The following is a 19,791-nucleotide window of genomic DNA, read 5'->3' on the forward strand; positions in this document are numbered from 1 at the left end:
TCTGTACAGTTTTTATCGATCCTATTCTGCTTTCATCCTCCTTCCAGCCGACTCTTGCTATGAAGCGTGCCTTTACGAAGCTCCATCTGCCCGCTCCTTCCGTGGTATTATTTTCTGCTGTGACCTCTCGATGATTTTAGATAACGCACTGTACTAAATCTCCCTAAAGGCATTCTACATTCCTTAATCTTCAAAAATAACTACCATTCATCTTAATATTTACCGGTACTAATGGCTAGCTATTCGTACTAAAATACACTCTGATCGGGACGGAGATAATTTTATTAAGGGTTCATAATTGCAAAATTATTTTGATCATTTTTAATTTTTTTTATTATGAAGACCAAGATGGCTGATAATGAATCAAAATATTTCATTTTGAGAAAAATTCTATAGCCTGGATTAGAGGAAGTTGGAGAAATTTTTAAAATCCATTTGGTCTTTTTTTTTATTTTTAATAATTATAATATTTGAATATTATAATAATTATTAAAAACATGGGCATGCTCAGCCAAGCCAAGCATGCATGTGAATGGGGGAGTCGGAAGGAATAGCCGTCGTATGCCTGCCTGAGAAGCAACCACGGCCAAGCAATTTTTTTTAATGTGTTTGCAATTTGGTAATACCAAGGCCAGGCACAAAGTCACCAGAAATTGTCAAGTTGTCAATATATTAAGACGTCATAATTCAGATTCAAGTGCTCCAGTTTACCAGGTGGTAGTGCCAGCTGTGAGAGCGTTTTCCCAGGGTATCCAGGATTCAAAACACATGCCTAGTACACCATCCTCTATGGGGCGGGTATAGATGCCAGCGACCCCAAATCTGTAGAATTCCTTTAAGGGCAGTCAATGCGTTTGCACTTTAGAAATCCAGAAAATGACCTTGTATATTGCATGTAATCCCGATTTACTGTGTGATCTGTAGCCTGTGCCCATCTCCTCCTGCTTTGTAGAGAACTTGATTGTAGAGATTTTGTGTGCATTTTGTATCAATTCTCTCAAAAATTAATAAACTCAGTCTTCATCTCTTGCTCTCTTTCTCATTTGTTCTTCCGCTGTCAATTTTTTGAAAGTTTTTATCTAACATTCACTCCCACCCCTGAAAAAAAAAAAAAAAATCCTTTACACATTCACTTCCTGTGCACCATTATAATTTACCTAATTACTTAACATGAGTCCATTTAATTTTCCTCAGCCTGATGGGAGCGTGATGGAAATTTTCCGCTTGGATAAAGATGTATTAAATGGAATGTCTCCAGGTTAAAAGGGTCTATAAAATAAAGGGCGATTCTGTTAACATGATTCTAATGTCCATAAAGCATTAAAGAGTTTGTCCGGGCTTTTACTATTGATGACCTATCCTCAGGATGGGTTAGCAATATCAGATCGGCGGGGTCTGACACCCAGCACCCCCATGATCAACTGTATGAGGAGACGGCGCGCGCACAGTGTGCACATGCCGCCTCTCTTCCTGCGGTCTATGGCAAAGACAATGGACATAGCAGCAGCGGACAGGAAGAGAGAAGTGAGACAGCACATTGTCCCCCGTCTCCTCGTACAGCTGATCGGCGGTGGTGCCGGGTGTTGGACCCCCTCCAATCTGATTATTGATGACCTATCCTCAGTATAGGCCATCAGTAGTAAAAGCCTGGACAACCCCTTTAAGCTGTGTTTCATGGAGGAGCCCTTTACAGGGGGTTATCCCAGAAACAGCATTAGGCATCTTTCACACGGTCAATATCTGCTCAGTATTTGTAAGCCAAAACCAGGAGTGGGTCCAAAACACAGAAGAGGCACAGATAATTCTATTACACCTTTTTCTCTGTAGGTTCCACTACTGGTTTTGGCAAATACTGACCGTGTGAACCAGGCCTTACTGTGCAATGAATGGGGCAATGCAAATCGGGTATTATTACAATATATTGTTCAGTTTTTTTTGTTTTAATTTACATTACATTTTGCTCTCCGATAGCGCCCCCTGCTGATTATTCTTCTGGCCCATCTTCTCCTGCAGTCAGTCGTGGACGGTGAAAAAAAAATGGACCGACTGTAGGCTTGTCGTGGCCGGTTCGCATCTGTTTTTAATGTCCATAATTTTTATTTTATTTTTTTAACATCTCAATCCATGCAGTTTCCTCACAGTAAACATAATGCCCCCTGGACATCACATGGCCCACATAGTGCCCTATAGCAGGGCTGGCCAACCTGCGGCTCTCCAGCTGTTGTAAAACTACAATTCCCACCATGCCTTGCTGTAGGCTGATAGTTGTAGGCTGTCTGGGCATGCTGGGAGTTGTAGTTTTGCAACAGCTGGAGAGCCGCAGGTTGGCCAGCCCTGCCCTATAGTATGAATAATGGCCCCAATGACTTTTCTGACCAGCCGAAAGGAATGGGGGAAGGGAAGTGACAACTGCTGTGAGCACATTTCTTGCTCAGAAACTGAGTTGACACTTTTTACACCTATAGGGGTAAGACCAATCTAACTGTACTATCAATAATCAGTATAATACTTCCCTCTATTGGCTTAAAGGGGTTGTCCCATCTCAGACATTGGTGGCATATGGCTAGGATATGCCCTCAATGTCTGATTAGGTGTTGTTCCTGCATTTATCTTTAGAACAGAGCCATCAAAGTGAATGAGAGTGGACTTTGCACGTACAGCTGCCACCCATTCATTTCTGTGGGAGTGCCAAAATTAGCTGGGCAGCGCGCTCGGCTGTTTTCGGCAGTCCAATAGAGATTAATGGAGGGTGGCGGCCCACTTTATTTCACTTTGCGGTCTCCGTTCTAGAGATAGGTGCGGGTTCCACCTTTGGGACTTGCACCTATCAGACTGGGGGCACAGCCTAGTGATAGGCACCCAAAGTATGAGATGACACAACCCCTTTAAAGGGATAGTACAGGATTAGAAAAACAAGGCAGCATTTTTCCCAAAACTGTCTTAGGCTGAGTTCACATGGGCGTTGCGGGAAAAGGTGTGGGTGCATTGCGGGAACATGCACAATTTTTCTGCGCGAGTGCGACACATTGTAATGCGTTTTGCACTCGCATGAGAAAAATTGGCATGTTTGGTACCCAAACCTGAACTTCTTCATAGAAGTTTTGGTTTGGGTTAGGTGCTGGGTAGATTGTATTATTTTCCCTTATAACATGGTTATAAGGGAAAATAATAGCATTCTGAATACAGAATGCATAGTACAATAGCGGTGGAGGGGTTAAAAAAAAATAAAAAATTATTTAACTCTCCTTAATCCACTTGCCCGCGCAGCCGGCATCTCTTCTGTCTTTTTGCTGTGTGCAGGAAAAGGACCTGTGGTGACATCACTCCGGTCATCACATGATCCATCACCATAGTAAAAGATCATGTGACGGACCATGTGATGACCGGGGTGATGTCACCACAGGTCCTTTTCCTGCACACAGCAAAAAAGAAGACCGAAGAGAAGCCAGCGCTATTGTACTATGCATTCTGTATTCAGAATGCTATTATTTTCCCTTATAACCATGTTATAAGGGAAAATAATAATGAGAGGGTCTCCTAGCAACCGTGCTTGAAAATCGCTCCGCACTTGCTTGCGATTTTCATGCAGCCCCATTCACTTCTATGGGGCCTGTGTTGCGTGATAAACGTACAATATAGAGCATGCTGCGATTTTCACGCAACGCACAAGTGATGAGTGAAAATCGCCACTCATTTGCACAACCCCATAGAAATGAATAGGTCCAGATTCAGTGCGGGTTCAATGTGTTCACCTCACGCATTGCAACCGCGTGGAAAACTCGCCCGTGTGAACTCAGCCTTACTCCTGTCCATAGGTTGCATGTATGTTATTTCACCGCCCTCTATTGAAATTAATATAGCCAGACTGCAATACCACATGCGACCTGTGGACAGGTGTGGCTTCATTTTTGAAAGGAAACTACCTTGTTTTTAATTGTAGCAGAGGAAATATTTTAATTTTTTTTTCCGTTATTTGTGCATGGCGAGTCAGTGAACCGCTCCTGGAGAGTCTTCTCCAGTTCCACAAAGAACAGTTGCACATCAGTCCTTGTGGCCTTCTTCCTCTGGGGCACTTGCAGACGTCAGGCCAAGTTACCAGCCTTTGACTACTACAGAGTTGCAGGCGGGATCTCACAATTGCTGGTGCCACCTAGTAGCTCTTTAATTAAGAATCACCATGGAAAATGCTTGCCAGCACATGCCATCACTTCATCATTGCCAGAGTCCAACCTCTGACATCCTGGTGTAGTGCTACGTCCCCTTCTAAGGTTTCCGTGTACAGTGGTGCTCCTGGCCACCCAGCTGTGCATGATCCCAGAGTTCAGATTCCTCCATTGAAGAAGTAATGCCAAATTGTAGCCATAGGGATGAGCGAATTGACTTTGGATGGTACATCCAAAGTTGATTTGCTAAAAACTTTGTTGTAATACTTTGCGCAGTTCCCGCTCTGTACAGTATAAGAATGTATTGGCTCCAATGAGCTGAAGTTATTAATTACTGTAAAAAACCTTGTAACCGAACTTTGGTTCGGTTCTGAGTGGTACCTTGGAATGAAACCAGAGTTCGCTTCCAAATTTTTACAGTAATAATTAACTCCCGAAGTTATTACATGAAGTCTCGCGAGGTAATAACTTCAGCTTATCGGAGCCAACACATTCTAATACTGTACAGAGCGGGAACGGCGTACAATAAAGAAATATAGGGGCACACTACAGATGGGAGCACTAAATCCACTATCTGGATGTTATTTATTAAAAGACACACATTAAAAACTCTACATAGAAAATGGTACAATAGGCGACGTAATATGAGGCCACATAAAATGATGTGCCGCACATATACCCCAAAACACTCCTATATTTGCTGTGTTGTCCCTTGTTTATTGTATCCAATCAACACGCTTCTCGGATCGTCCAACTAGGGCAAAAGTCACTATGGTGGTAGCTACAACCTGCCAATATGTAATATGCAGGTAACTGTGACCCTATTAAGGACTGTATCATTCAAGATCCAGGTATAGTCCAGTACGTACTTAGTGGAAATCAATAGACGGTCATTGGTACCTTCAGGGCTGCTGCCGCAGCTATGCCTGTAAATGCGCAAATAACAGGATAATACTCCTGAATAGGGGCTGGGTCTTAGCCTTCTTCACGGCACGGTAGCAGCGCTGGTCTCAGGCGACCGCACACCAGCGGCGTCCCACGTGGTGTGCCAGACCCGTACGTGGCGTCCCACGTAACCTGGTTGCTTAAGAGATCAGCCGGAACACAAATGACGTCACTTGTACGCGACGATTCCTTCAGATCGAATATCTTCGAAAGAATGAGCGACTGTCTCATGAACTAAGGAGAGACAAAATTAATATTCAAATGAAAAATCGAAAGGACTGAAAAATTCGAGAGAGACGGAATATTTGAAGATATTCGATCTGAAGGAATCGTCGCGTACCAGTGATGTCATTTGTGTTCCGGCTGATCTCTTAAGCAACCAGGTTACGTGGGACGCCGCTGGTGTGCGGTCGCCTGAGACCAGCGCTGCTACCGTGCCGTGAAGAAGGCTAAGACCCAGCTCCTATTCAGGAGTATTATCCTGTTATTTGCCCCTATATTTCTTTATACATTCACGTCCTTTTGCGCCTAAGGGTGGGCCGCTCTAGGTGAGCACCTCTTCCATTTGGGCGAGGGGTTGAGCTGCTGGTGCTTGTTTTTTTTTTTTTAAGAAGTCGATTCGCTCATCTCTACTTATATAGCAATATAGGTATTATTTTATTACTTTACAATATGGAATTTTTTTTTTTTTGCAAAGGGTTTTTCAGTGCTACAGTATTGACGACCTGTCCTCAGGACTAGTGTTGAGCGAATCCAAACTATAAAGTTCGGGTCCGTACCGAACTTTGCGAGTACGGGGACCTGAACCCGAACTTTGCCGGAAAAGTTCAAGTTCGGTGTTCGGGCATTTAATAAAGCTTTTGAAAGGCTGCAGGACAGCCAATCAACAAGCTTTTAAGCTGTGGGCACTTAGAAGCCATCACAGCCATGCCTAGTAATGGCATGGCTGTGATTGGCTGGTGCATCATGTGACCCAGCCTCTATACACATGTAGCACCGCCCATCAGCTCTGAGTAGTGCAGGGACAGGAAGCAGGCAGCTGAAGTGAGGGAGAGTGTTAGGAATCTCATCTGGCTATTTGTTTTGTGGGTGCAGTGCACCAGCTTTGCACCCCTGACACAGAAATATAATAAATCTGGCTGTTAATTCTGTGAGTGACATATAGCAATTTTTGTGGGTGAAATGCACAGAAATATAATAGATTATCTGTCTGTTAGTTTGATGGGTGACATATACCCATATATACATTTTTGGTGTGAGACACACGTGCACTTTATACGTGACAGGGAAATTAATATAGTTAATCTGTCTGTTAGTTCGGTGGGGGACCTCAAAGAATGAGGAGAGCATCAAATAAGGTACATGGCTGCTGGGGTGGTGGAGCTCCTGTTGCAGGGAGAGGACATGGTCGATCTGTGCCAGCTACACGCCCAAATGAAACAGCTTCCTCAGGTGCACGTAGGCGGCAGGACGTTCAGCGTCATTTTGTAGGCCCGAATACCGGTGTACGAATGGTGAGGCCAGAACAAGTAGAGACAGTAATAGGTTGGATGGCTGTGACAGTGCCTCCAGTTCCTTCACATTGTCTCCCACCCGGTCCCCTGCTGAAAGCGCAGAGTTTGGCATCAGCTGAAAGCACAGCCCATGGGCATCTGTATTTCACCTCACCCCCTTGCAAATCAGCCAAGCAGTCTGGGCCCCAAGTCATGCAGCAGTCGCCTATGCTTTTTGATGACTCTGCTGGTGGGGTTCCTGTGGGCCATTCACCTAGCCCTGCCCCAGAAGAGGAAGAGATTGAGTGCACTGATGCCCAACCACTTTTGTTTCAGGATGTGGACATGGGAGGACCACAGCAGCACGTCTCTGATGACGAAACACAGGTGCCAACTGCTGCGGCTTTGTGCTGTGTGCAGACCGGGAAGGGTGGAAGCTGATGAGGTCCTAGACCCCACATGGAATCAAGGTCATGCGAGTGACGTGTGCAGTTCGGATGAAGAGGCGGTGGACACAGTGCCACCACACAGCAAAAGAGGGAGCAGGGTGCAAAAGCAGAGTGGCTGTCCCCTAGACAGTACGCCTGCTACTACCCACCGCACCCAGGGACTGAGCACACCAAAGCCAGCTCCAAGGAGTTCCCTGGTGTGGCAGTTCTTCAGACAATGTGCTGATGACAAGACGCGAGTGGTTTGCACGCTGTGCAATCAGAGCCTGAAGCGAGGCATAAATGTTCTAAACCTGAGCACCACCTGCATGACCAGGCATCTATATGCAAAGCACGAGCTGCAGTGGAGAACACACCTGAAAACCACAAAAAAAAATCTCAGGCTCCTTCTGCTGCGGTCTCAGGCTCTTCCTTCCCCTCTGGAGTGACGGTGGCACCTGCCACCCCGCAAACAGAGGATGTGGAAACAACACCACCACCGTCACCCAGCATGTCCACACTGTCCCATGGAAGTGTTAAGCTGTCCGTCACCCAAACACTGGAGAGAAAGAGGAAGTATCCCCCTACCCACCTGAGATCCCTGGCCCTGAATGCCAGCATATCAAAATTCCTGGTCTTTGAAATACTGTCATTCTGTCTGGTGGAGACAGAGACTTTTAAAAACCTTATGGCTGTGTCTGTCCCACAGTACGTGGTTCCCAGCTGCCACTACTTTTCCAGGCGAGCCATCCCTGTCCTGCACAACCAAGTGGCGGACAAAATCAGGTGTGCACTGCGCAACGCCATCTGTGGCAAGGTGCACATATCTGCTGATACGTGGACCAGTAAGCACGGGAAGGGATGTTACATCTCCCTAACTGCACACTGGGTAAATGCAGTGGTGGCTGGGCCTGAGGCGATAGAAGTTTGGCGCATGTCCTATCGCCACTGAGGATTGCAGGACGTTTCTTGTTGCCTCCTGTATCCTACTACTCCTCTTCCTCCTCCTCATCCGGTCAGAGTAACACCTTCACCACCAACTTCAGCATAGCCAGGGGTAAACGACAGCAGGCTATTCTAAAAATCATCTGTTTGGGGGAAAAAACCCACACCGCGCAGGTGCTGTGGACGTGCATGGAACAACAGACCGATGAGTGGTTGGTGCCGCTAAGCCTCAAGCCCGGCCTGGTGGTGTGCGATAACGGGTGAAATCTCGTAGCAGCTCTGGGGCTAGCCAGTTTGACGCACATCCTTTGCCTAGCACATGTGCTGAATTTGGTGGTGCAGAAGTTCCTGTAAAAAAAAAAACCGATATGTCAGAGCTGCTGCAGAAAGTGTGGTCCGTCTGTGCGTGCTTTCGGCGTTCTCACCCCGCTGCTGCTCGCCTGTCTGCGCTGCAGCGTAACTTCGGCCTTCCCTCTCACCGCCTCATATGCGACATACCCACAAGGTGGAACTCCACCTTGCACATGCTGGACAGACTGTGCGAGCAGCAGCAGGCGATAGTGGAGTTTCAGCTGCAGCACGCACGGGTGAGCCGCTCTGCGGAACAGCACCACTTCACCACCAACGAGTGGGCCTCCACGCGGGACATGTGTGCACTGTTTTGAGTACTCCACCAACATGGCCAGTGCTGATGACGTAGTCCTCAGCGTTACTATCCCACTTCTATGTCTCCTTGAAAAAACACTTAGGGCGATGAAGGAGGAGGATGTGGCACAGGAGGAGGATGTGGCACAGGAGGAGGAGGAGGAGGAAGAAGAGGGAGAAGAGGGAGAAGAGGGAGAAGAGGGATCATTTCCACGGTTATCAGGCCAGGGATTCACAAGTGACTCGGAGGGTGGGTTCCTGCACCAACATCCAGGTACACAATTGTCCAGCCAGGGCACAGTTCTGCATGATGATGATGATGAGGAGGAGGAACCGTGTTCACAGCAAGGTGGCACCCAGACCAGCTCATGGCCATCACTGGTGCGTGGCTGGGGGGATACAGAAGACAGCTTGTCGTTGCCTCTGGGCAGCCTGGCACACACGAGCAACTACATTCTGCAGTGCCTGCGCAACGACCGCCGAGTTGCCCACATTCTAACTTGTGCTGATTACTGGGTGGCCACGCTGCTGGATCCCCGCTACAAGGACAATGTGCTGTCCTTTATTCCGTCACTGGAGCGTGATCGGAAGATGCGCGAGTACAAGCGCACGCTGGTAGACGCGCTGCTGGTGGCATTCCCACCTGACAGCATGGGCACAGTGGAAGCACAAGGCGAAGGCTGAGGAGGAGGAGGAGGAGGAGGAAGAAGTCGCCAATGCAGCTGGGGCACCGCCAGCACCTCAGAAGGCAGGGTTAGCATGGCTGAAATGTGGAAAAGCTTTGTCATCACGCCACAACAACCAGCACCACCAGCTGATACGGAACGTCTTAGCAGGAGGCAGCATTTCAGCAACATGGTGGAGCAGTACTGTACGTGTGCACACGCCTACACGTACTAACTTCTGGGTCTCCAAATTGGGCACATGGCCTGAGATTGCCCTTTACGCCTTGGAGGTGCTGTCCTGCCCTGCAGCCAGTATATTGTCTGAACGTGTATTCAGCACGGCAGGAGGTGTCATTACAGACAAGCGCAGCCGCCTGTCCACAGCCAATGTGGACAAGCTCACGTTCATTAAAATGAACCAGGCATGGATCCCTCAAGACTTGTCCGTACCTTGTGCTGAGTAGACAAGTATACCAGCCGCACCCAGCCATTGTTATACTCCAGCGCACTTTCTCTTTGCATTCTCTTTTCTGTTTCCCAATGTTTTGGGGTCTTCCCAAATTTATAAAAAAAAATATACAAATAAAAAATAAATAAAGGGGAAAAAATCTTATAAAAAAACAACAAAAACAGTGTTGGCTATCTGCTCCACCACCGCCTCCTCAACCTACTATTCCACTTTAACCTCCGCCTCCTAGTTCAAGATCATTATTTTTTTCTATTCTAGGTTATTAAGTAATTTCTTTATCCACATTTGTTTGCAGGCCAATTGTCCTGCTCTTACCATTGTGCTTCCTTTTGCAGCCCTCTAGCCCTTACTACGACTATTTTACAGCCATTTTAGCTCACCAAAGTTCAGGTCCCCATTGACTTCAATGAGGTTCGAGTTCGGGTCCCGAACCTGAACTTTGACCCGAAGTTCGGCCGAACCCGGCGAACCCAAACATCCATGGATCCGCTCATTCCTACTCAGGACCTGTCCCACACCTAGGAATCCTGCCAATCAGATGATTAGATTGCGAGCACTGCATCCTCTTTACTGTTTAAAGGGCATCTGTCAGCAGGTTTGCACCTATGACACTGGCTGACCTGTTACATGTGCACTTGGCAGCTGAAGACGTCTGTGTCGGTCCCATGTTCATATGTGCCCGCATTGCTGAGAAAAATGAGGTTCTAATATATGCAAATGAGTCTCTAGGAGCAACGGGGGTGTTACCATTACACCTAGAGGCTCAGCTCTCTGCACCTGCTGCGCCCTCTGCACTTTAATTTATAGGGCCAGGCAGTGAAAATGTTATCATGCCTGATCCTGTCACTCAAAGTGCAGAGGGCGCAGCAGTTGCAGAGAGAGCAGAGCCTCTAGATGTAACGGTAACGCCCCTGTTGCTCCCAGAGGCTCATTTGCATATATTAAAACATCACTTTTCTCAGTAATGCGGGCACATATAAACATGGGATCAACACAGAGGTCTCCAGCTGCCAAGAGCACATGTAACAGGTCAACCAGTCATTATAGGGGTTGGATAACCCCTTTAATAAACATTACTGGTTATTTTAAATTGCTCTTTTCTTGCCAGAGCAGTATGCCAAAATGCAGAAATGCAAATGTTACACAATCCTTTATATACTACATTGTGTACTTTTTAATTTTACTATAATATCCTATACTAATATAGACACGTATCCAAAATTGTGTACAACATCATTAACATTGCAGACGTATAAACAATATTTTACATTATTAAAGCAAATTCTAGCCTTTAAGTTTTGAATAGAAGGGGGGAAAAAAAATCAAAATAGTGAATATTCGATCGACCACTTGTTCGTCAGAAGTGCTGTGTAAAATGGAGAGTGAACGCAATTTGCTCGCTATTCATACATTCACGTACAGTTCAAAATAGCCAGTTGGCGAATATATACTAATTTATTGAATTGAATTAGACACATCTGTTGGTACGCCCACAAGACGATACCACACCTCCAGTATGATGTCTTCACGAGGGCGTGACGACTTATTACACGCAGAGGTTTGATCTCGACAGGCGAAATTTTTTTGGGCAAGTTGAAAGATCTGGTTTAACAAGAATCAAACGTTTTAGCGATCGATTGCACAGTGCGAATATACCTGTTTTGCGAACGACTTTCCGTGCGTTTATTGCTTTCTCTAATACAGCCTTAAGTCAACGGAAACCACAACGCAAGTGTGAACAGAGCCTAAGGTGTATATATCGTAAAAATAGTGGGCCCTGTGAAATCGACCTGAAGAAAAGTTTCTTGGTGGAGTCTTATTGCGAATAAAACCTATAGAGATCTCTGAAGGGCACATTATCAGACGGCTGATCAGCCACTTCCAAATATTAGCATTATATTGAGATGAACTGTTCATAGAAAACACCTGATGCATCTTATGACTCAGGCAGGAACATGATGCTGATAGTTCAGGCCATTAGACCTGTGGTCTGGCTGGGATTTGCGGCCTGTAATATGGAAGCTAATAATGGTTTCCCAAAGCCATTGAGAAGGAGCATCAGGTGGCCCTCATACAAATTAGGTTATTAGCCAACCTCTGAATGTCTGCCTCATGTATGGCCTTCAAAACGCCAGGCAAAAACTAAAAATGTAACTTTTTGGCTGGTTAGCAACCTCTATTTGACCTCAGGGTTTGGCTTTGTTAACATCGGAGGTCCTCTGCTGTCCTCCAGTTGGCTGCAGATGAAGTCTGCGCTCATGACAACTCAGCACTTCTGTCAAGAGCCACCCAAGATAGGAAATAGGACAACTTCAGATACTGTATTATCAGGACTCCTCAAAATGGATTGAACCAATCAGCTCAGCAGAACCCAGTGGGTGTAATGGTTATTTGAGTATAGCGGGGTAAACAATTAGTAGATTCTGGATGTAGAAGAAAAATTAACACCCTAGTTATGGCGGCCCACCCCCCCCCCAAAAAAAATCATGAATTCAACAATTATTGGTTGTTTGCAAGAACATGACCAAGAAATAGACAATAACAAGGGAACAGATTATCATGCAGTTCAACACCATGTCTTCAGATTCTCCCCTAAACTAAGAGTGAGTTCACACAGCGAGAATTTTTTCACGCAATGGGTTAAAGGGACACTACCGTAAATTTTGCTTTATCAGATATTTACATTGTGTATGTGAATATTGTATATTTTTAATAAAAAACTGGTGGACAGTTTTTTAGATATAACTTTTTGAAGCCTCTCCATGTATTCTACTTCCTGTCCTGGATCTTTCACTTCCTCTTTTCTTTGGACTTTTCACACAGCAAGCTGTCTCACTTAACTGTCTGTCAGACCATTACTCTGACCAGAGAGAAACCCCCCTCCCCAATGTACTGACTCAATTAGAGCATCACACTAATCAATGCAGTGCAGCATCAAGAGAATAATAGAGCTGTCATACTGTTATCCTGATTCTACATCCACTAATTTACTAACCGATAACAGTAGAAATTGTCTAAAACCATGGATTTTCTATATAAGAGGTCTTCATTTTTCATGACTGCTACAGAAGTATATTATTTTGTATTTAATTTTCAATGGCATAGTACTGCCAAAATGAAAAAATTAAAAAAATTAAAATAAAAAAATGAAAATTTAAAATAAATAGTTTTCTATGAATATTGGAGATTTATCTACCCCTATACACATGGAAAATTAGTGAAAAAAGGGGGAAACTGGGTTTGATGCATTTTAAACGCTATTTGGTTTTATGAAAATGGTGATTTTACGCTCCCTTGCCACTTTCTGAAAATTCGAGTGGTGTGGGCAGGGCCGTCAGCCCTAGAAGACTTAGGCCTCATCCACATTTCCATGTGGTCCACATCACGGATCAAAGTAGTGCATGTCTCAGTGATTTTTTTTACTGACCCAGGGTCAGTAAAAAATACTGAAATGTGAACAGACACATTTAAATCAATGGGTACGTGTGCTGTCCGTGGAAAATGCGGGCAGCACACATCCCTGAAAAACAGAAATGTGGACAAGGCCTTATGGGTACAGATACACAGGGACATGCGCTTGAAGCACTTAGTAAAAAGTTTCTTGTTAAACAAAATATGAATTTGGTATTCAAACTTACCTCCATAGATAATTCTGTCTAGAGTCATAGCTAAGGCTCATTCAGAAGGCCGTAGTGTATGAAATTACTTTCCTGGAGGAAACTAAAAAAATAACGAAGAACATGTGTGTACTGAAGGGAATCCTCACAGTTTTAATTTTTTCTCATCTTAGGTAACAGGGACAGAAAGAAAAAGCTGTCTCGAAGCACAGAGAGTTTTTGGGAGTGGGACCACACTCCAGATTTGAAAGACAAAGCCACTAGTAGACGCAACAGTTCAGCTCATCGTTCACAATCCGGTAGAGTCATCAATGTGGATGGAGTCAAACAGACACCAAGAAAGCAAGACTCCGGGGAAGACACGGGAAACCTGAGCTTTGAGGGCTACATTTCTGAACTGAAAGCTTGCAAGGGACGAACAAGAACGGGGGTGTGCAGGACATCTGACCTACCATCAATGGTCACTGCTAAGAGTGAAAGAAGCAAAGACTCAGACACAAAATATAAAGCTACTTTTGTGTAAATAGTGGCAATCCCGGGGGCAATGGTAACTTACAACTGGTGAAGAACCAGGGGTGTAGCTAGCACATAGCAGTCACACCTGGGTCCAGTGCCTGAGGGGTCCAAAGGCTTTATAAGCATACATTGGTATTGTAAATGCCACATATTTTGTAGTCCCATAAAATATTTTTCATTGGTTCCTAGAAGCCTTTATTTACTAGAAGACACTGCCACAAGACTGTGAACATCATGTTTTTTCATTTTTGAGGTCCCCTGATTGAGAACCCTTTCCATTCTCTAAATTATGGATTTTTGTGTTTATTTTACCAATTGTTTTTTTGGATGCTTCACATGGGGTATGTAGACTTTGTCCTGCTTATAAAAGGGTGCTATATTTTTCGGCACATGTTCACAGAAGATGGTCACACTCTATTTGTCTACCACTTTCTCCCTTGTATGGTTATATTGCTTTTATTATAGGTCTATATTCATAAACCAGACATAGCGACTGTATGGCCCCAAAACTCTCAATACACCGCAACTAAGTGAGTCATTTTTGCCATTAAGATGGACATTTATCATCTTTCTTGCACCAGAAAAGTGGCTTTAAAAAGTCACAAGTGGCGTGTTTGTGACTTTTTAAATGCAACTATTTGAAAGAAAGTCGCAAGTGGCTCATTTTATGCTGCCCATGCCACCCAATTTTTGGCCTTCTATCAATTTTTTAAGGGCGTTTTTTTCATTGTTTTTTTTTTTTTTAACTCAACCCCCATAATGCCCTCCCATAGTGCCCCATGGACATCCAATGTCTCCCCAACAGTCCCCCAGTATATCTAAGAGCCCCAGTATATATAACCGTGCTGACAGATCCTTTAAAAACATAAAACTCACTACTTGCACTCTAGGATAAGGTGTTTCCTAGTGTTCAAGTGGTGAGGTGAGTATTTTTTAATTTTAACCCCTGAAAGACTCTTTTATTTAAAAAAAAGTGTGCACCCACCTAAATGGCGTAAATGGGACCATTGTTTTAAATGGTGTCCGTCTGGCCTGAAAACGGCCAAAAGTAGGACATGTCCATGGGCAGATTGGCCATATACCCTACATGGAAATTTCCAGTGGGCCGATGCTTAGGTGGTCGTCCAAGCCCTTTTTTCACAGGTGTTCACTTTCCCTGCAATGTCCTCACAGGTGAAATGAAGGACTGCACAGTTCCTGGCATGGCCACTCCGGGTCCTCCGGAGCGACACTCTCTGAATGAGGGACACTCCTCTATTAATGACTAATATGACTTAGAGCCTATAATAAGGACTACGAATAGGATCCAATGGGACAAAGCTGGGGGAAAAAAATCCTAACTTTCCCTGCAGTCTGAATGTGGCCTAAGGGAAATGATGTTATCCTATCCCCGGTCCCTTCCTCCATCCCCTTCTATGGAATAATTGTCTGCAGTAAAAACCTCTACAGAAGCAGATTTTATGGCGGTGCAGTGGTGCAGCCCTGTGCTGCACTACCGCCACCAACCCTGAATACGTCCTTGACAATGTACGTTCACAGCGATGAGCTACTTTTTATGCCTTTACGCTGTGTCTGCATTCTATATGTGACGCTTGGAGGAGATGAATGCACTTTGCCGTCTTGTCACTGTTCATTTTTTTTCCGTTGTCATTATGAAAATCGTCTTTTTTCATTTCAATTAAAAGCATGAAATCATTTGTCCATGACATTCGTGACGTTGACACCTCGCAGCAGCAGGTGGGAAAGTCACTTAAATTATTCTGTGCTGTATTTGAGCTGCCGCCGTCGTGTTTGGGACGTTGTTATGATCCTGTTGTAAAAAAAAAAAAAGTGAGGATTGTACGTGAAAAATAAAAGTATTTTTATATGATGTAACTGTTCACTATGGTCTTTTTGAGCCTTGAGATGAGCCATGGTGTAGGTTCACCTGCAGTCCTATGTCAGACTTGTAGGGACAGAATCAGCTCTGCTACATCTTTGGGTCCAGGGTGAAATGGCATGATGTATGAGTAGGAGTAAAAATGCAGGATTACCACGACCTTACCGTGGTTTCCGACAGAGGACTCACTTTTGAGATAAGCGGCGCTGCGTCACGGTTATAGGGGTGATTCTAAAGCTGCCCTTACGCGTAAGCTAAAAGTCACCCGAAAGGTCTCATATACATGGTGTATAGGCAAACAGCTAATCGGGGGGTCCAGGAGTGGATGGCTATCATTATCGTGAAGCTGGAATACCCCTTTTAAACGTATAATAGACAGATATCTCATACCAGAGGTGGTCACAGACAGCAGAGGGCCCCTGTGCACACAGTATTTGAGCCGCTTCCTCTCCGATAGCCCCGTGTAGACCGTTCCCGCTATGTGACATATATTGCAGTTAATAAGCCCTGCCCATGTGCCAAAACCCACCCAGGAGCATCCATTTATGGGAGGGGCTACAAGTAGCCCCACTGATTTATTGGCCCAGAACCCCCTGAATTTGCTTTGATTGTCTCTGAAAATTAGGGAAAGTCCATGCAAATTGGGGAAGGTTGGCCACTAATGCGTGATGCTGCTTTGAAGGTGGACGTGGCCCCTCGTACCCGCAACTACACGGGTTGCACATGTACGATTGGTTACGATTAAGAACACACCTGTGTTCGAAATGCGTCAACTATTGCTTGGGTGGAGGACTATGTCTACGTGAGTTATTTGCTACAAGAAGAAATAAAGCGCAACGATGTTTTATTGAGAGTGCTGGAACTTTTTCCCTTCTTCTGTTGCACATGTAGTATGTATCTCTTTCTCACAGTGAGGTCTTTCTCTTTCTCACAGTGAGGTCTTTCCCAGTTTATTTCAATAGCGAGGTCATTGGGTGGCCCGATGGGTATGTGGTCACTGTTTCTCAGTTGGACTGACTACTGGTGGATGGTCTAAATCAATGATATACGTCAGAGATGGTGGAAAATCTATAATAGGGCCTACCCTGAGCTGTACATAGAGGTACAGGTCACATATTGAAATAGATCCCCCCTGGTTAACACTACCACACCCCTGTACAGGTTCTCATAGGGATGCAGCCAACCTGGTCTGGCCCCCTTTTCTGCAGGAAAAGCAGCCACATAATATGTGCTTCCCTGGGTCATCAGATGATATGTTGTGCAAAGGAGTATAGCTTGAGGTTTATGAGCCCAAATCTACCCACCATGTGCCATTTCTAATAAGCGTCTTCTTAAGTGGCCAGGACCGGGTGCACCTGCTACCTTTGCTTCCCCCTATGGTCTATAAACAGGAGTAGGCAACCTCCAGGACTTGTGAAATCAACTCCCAGCATGCATACTTACTCTGCTCTTCTCCGAACTCCCATAGAAATGAACGGAGCATGCTGGGAATTGTAGTTTCACAGCAGCTGGAGTGCCGATGGTTGCTGACCCGTGGTCCTGGCCACTATAGCTATGCTCTTGAACATGATCATACCTCTGCACCGTCCCTTTATGATACTGCTGTCCACTTTCATGGCAAGGTCCATTGTAGGCCCGAGTACGACTGCAGTCTCTGGACCCCTGTAGTCAAGGATTCCTACTTGACATCGGACCTCCGACACATAGTGATCATCCATAGGGACGACAAGGCAAGCTCACTTGGGCTGTCATATTTGCATGACAAGGGCCCTAAGACCTGACGTTCGCCTGCGGACTGTTCATAGTCTGCAATTTTCTGGAGCAGAGTTTATTGAAAAAATGGAAAATATGAGGCAGCTGTGTGAGCTGTTTTGTATGGGAGCCATGACATTACCGGGGCTGATGACGCTATTGAGATGATAATATTTGGGCGGTGGAACATGAACTATCTGCCTGCAAATCCTTTTCAAATTCCTCACAATACCAAAATGTTTTCCCGCTTACATCACTTGACTGCTGCCTTCCAGATATAGAAGCGACACCATTATGTATCTAGTATAGTATACATGACGCTAGCATTGTAAAGATGGAAATACTCTCACTGAATGGTAACCTAGGGCATAACTACAGATGCTCCGCCATGGCCGATCTGGCCGGACTAGGCCCCTATATCGATATAGTGATCAATGTAACACATATATCTATAATTGTTTTTCTCCTCTAGCGTGCAGGGGAGACGCAGCCTGTGTCTTTCCTGCATTTCTATACACAGACTGCAGTTAACCCTGACCTACTGTTGGATCACAGATCTCTCAGATTTTTAGCGATCACCCCATCCCATACTGTGGAGAAGATCACTGCATGTAAATACGAGCAGGCGATTGCCCGATAGGAACGCTTCCTTCCCAATAATCATCTGCTGAATTGTCCTGTGTAGAGGGACCTTAAGGCCTCCTGCACACGAACGTGTGCGCCGCGTGGCCGTTCTGCGGGCCGCAATGCACAAACACCAACCGTGGGGCAGCCGCAGCGGATCGCGGACCCATTCACTTTAACGATCCGCCCGTTTCTGCAAAAAGATAGGACATGTTGTTTTTGTTTTTTGTGGAACAGAAGTACCGCATCTCCAGCTTTGCAGACCCATTGAAGTTAATAGGTCTGCATCCGTGATGTGGAATGCCCACGCAACAGCGCCCGTGCATTGCGGATCCACAAATGCGGTACGCCATATGGAAACGGGCAGCACACGTTCGTGTGCAGGAGGCCTAAGCCTGACAATGTAATTTACAATGCACCTAACGATCTGAACTCACCCCCCTATATATGGGAACCGCAAGGTCAATCAGCTAGTCTTTGGCTCCAGAACCCTCTGACCAGCTGCCAGTGGACGTTGTTGTCAACCAGATACTTACCCTACATGTTGTAGTACTGCACTGTGGACATGTAGTGTCCCACTAGGTAGGGGTGGGCACTACACAAGGGTCAATTGGTGTGCGTGTTACTCCTACTCACAAGGGACAGAAATGTTATATTTAATTGTGCATTTAGTGTATTCTCTAATGTGTTGTTATATGCAATGTACCCCTGTATGATGCAATAGCAGGCCTAGTTGGGTGTAGTTAGACATCCCAGACACTAGAGGGAGATAGGGAGCCCCTAGTATAAATGTCCAGGCCTAGACAGGGAGAGGGAGTGCAGAGTCAGGAGTCTGAGAAGACAGAGGTTAGAAAGCCTGCTCCTGACATGCAGCTTGATAGCCCCGGCTGCTAGTGATGTCCAGGAGGCTAGTGAGAAGATCCAGCCTGCCTGAAGCCAAGAGAGCCTTAGTTAGCTCTGAAGACACCCCAGTAGCAGGACAGAACCTCCTGGGAGAAACCCACAGTCATCCACTTAACAAGTAAGGATATCACAGGCAAAGATAAGTAACCCTGATGGGCAGATGCAAATAGAAAGTAACGCAAGGATTTAATTAATACCAGAGGAAGATATAGTTACTAAGGATTTAAGCCACCCTTTAGGCATCCGGGCCTTGGGATAGAAAGCCAGACAGGAGTTCTAGAAGGAACAGTGTACGCTATTTCTGAGGAAAGGTACAACCTGATTCTGAGTGCATTGTGAATTTCCCCTCTGCGTATCTTGCATAATTAATACCTGCCATTTTGTGGAGAAAGCCTACTTGTGAAAAATGTGATTTGATGGACTGTGTTACCACCTGCTGTACAAAGTTGGACTGTTCAGTAAAGTAACGTTTGGTTCTCAGGGCTGCCATCAGAAATTGTGGGGCCCCTTACACAGCTCAAGGCCTGGGCCCCCCTCCTACCCCGCCCCTTTAGAATCCATCCTGACTCCACCTCCCCTCCACCCCCAAGGACCTACCCCCAATTTCATAATTTTTTTACAACTACAAAGACAGTAAAAAGTGATAATCAGCGATTTCAGTAAGGAATTCATTTTTGACCAAATAATATGAAGCCTGCTACCACGACAAGGTAGACTCTTTTAAGCAGGACCCTACACTAAGACTAA

The 19,791-nt window shown here is 45.4% G+C and overlaps 1 protein-coding gene across 1 annotated transcript in view; it reads left to right on the top strand.

Moving 5' to 3' along the window:
* Nucleotides 1-15,722, top strand: part of RGS12 (regulator of G protein signaling 12) — a 146,605-nt gene extending 130,883 nt beyond the window's left edge. Inside the window, 1 exon segment of the mRNA XM_044295721.1 lies at nt 13,544-15,722. Coding sequence (XP_044151656.1) covers nt 13,544-13,893 — 350 coding nt within the window. The 3' untranslated portion in view covers nt 13,894-15,722.
* Nucleotides 15,723-19,791: the final 4,069 nt, after the last annotated feature.

The sequence above is a fragment of the Bufo gargarizans genome, chromosome 1 (genome assembly GCF_014858855.1).
Source record: "Bufo gargarizans isolate SCDJY-AF-19 chromosome 1, ASM1485885v1, whole genome shotgun sequence".
Lineage (NCBI taxonomy): Eukaryota > Metazoa > Chordata > Amphibia > Anura > Bufonidae > Bufo > Bufo gargarizans.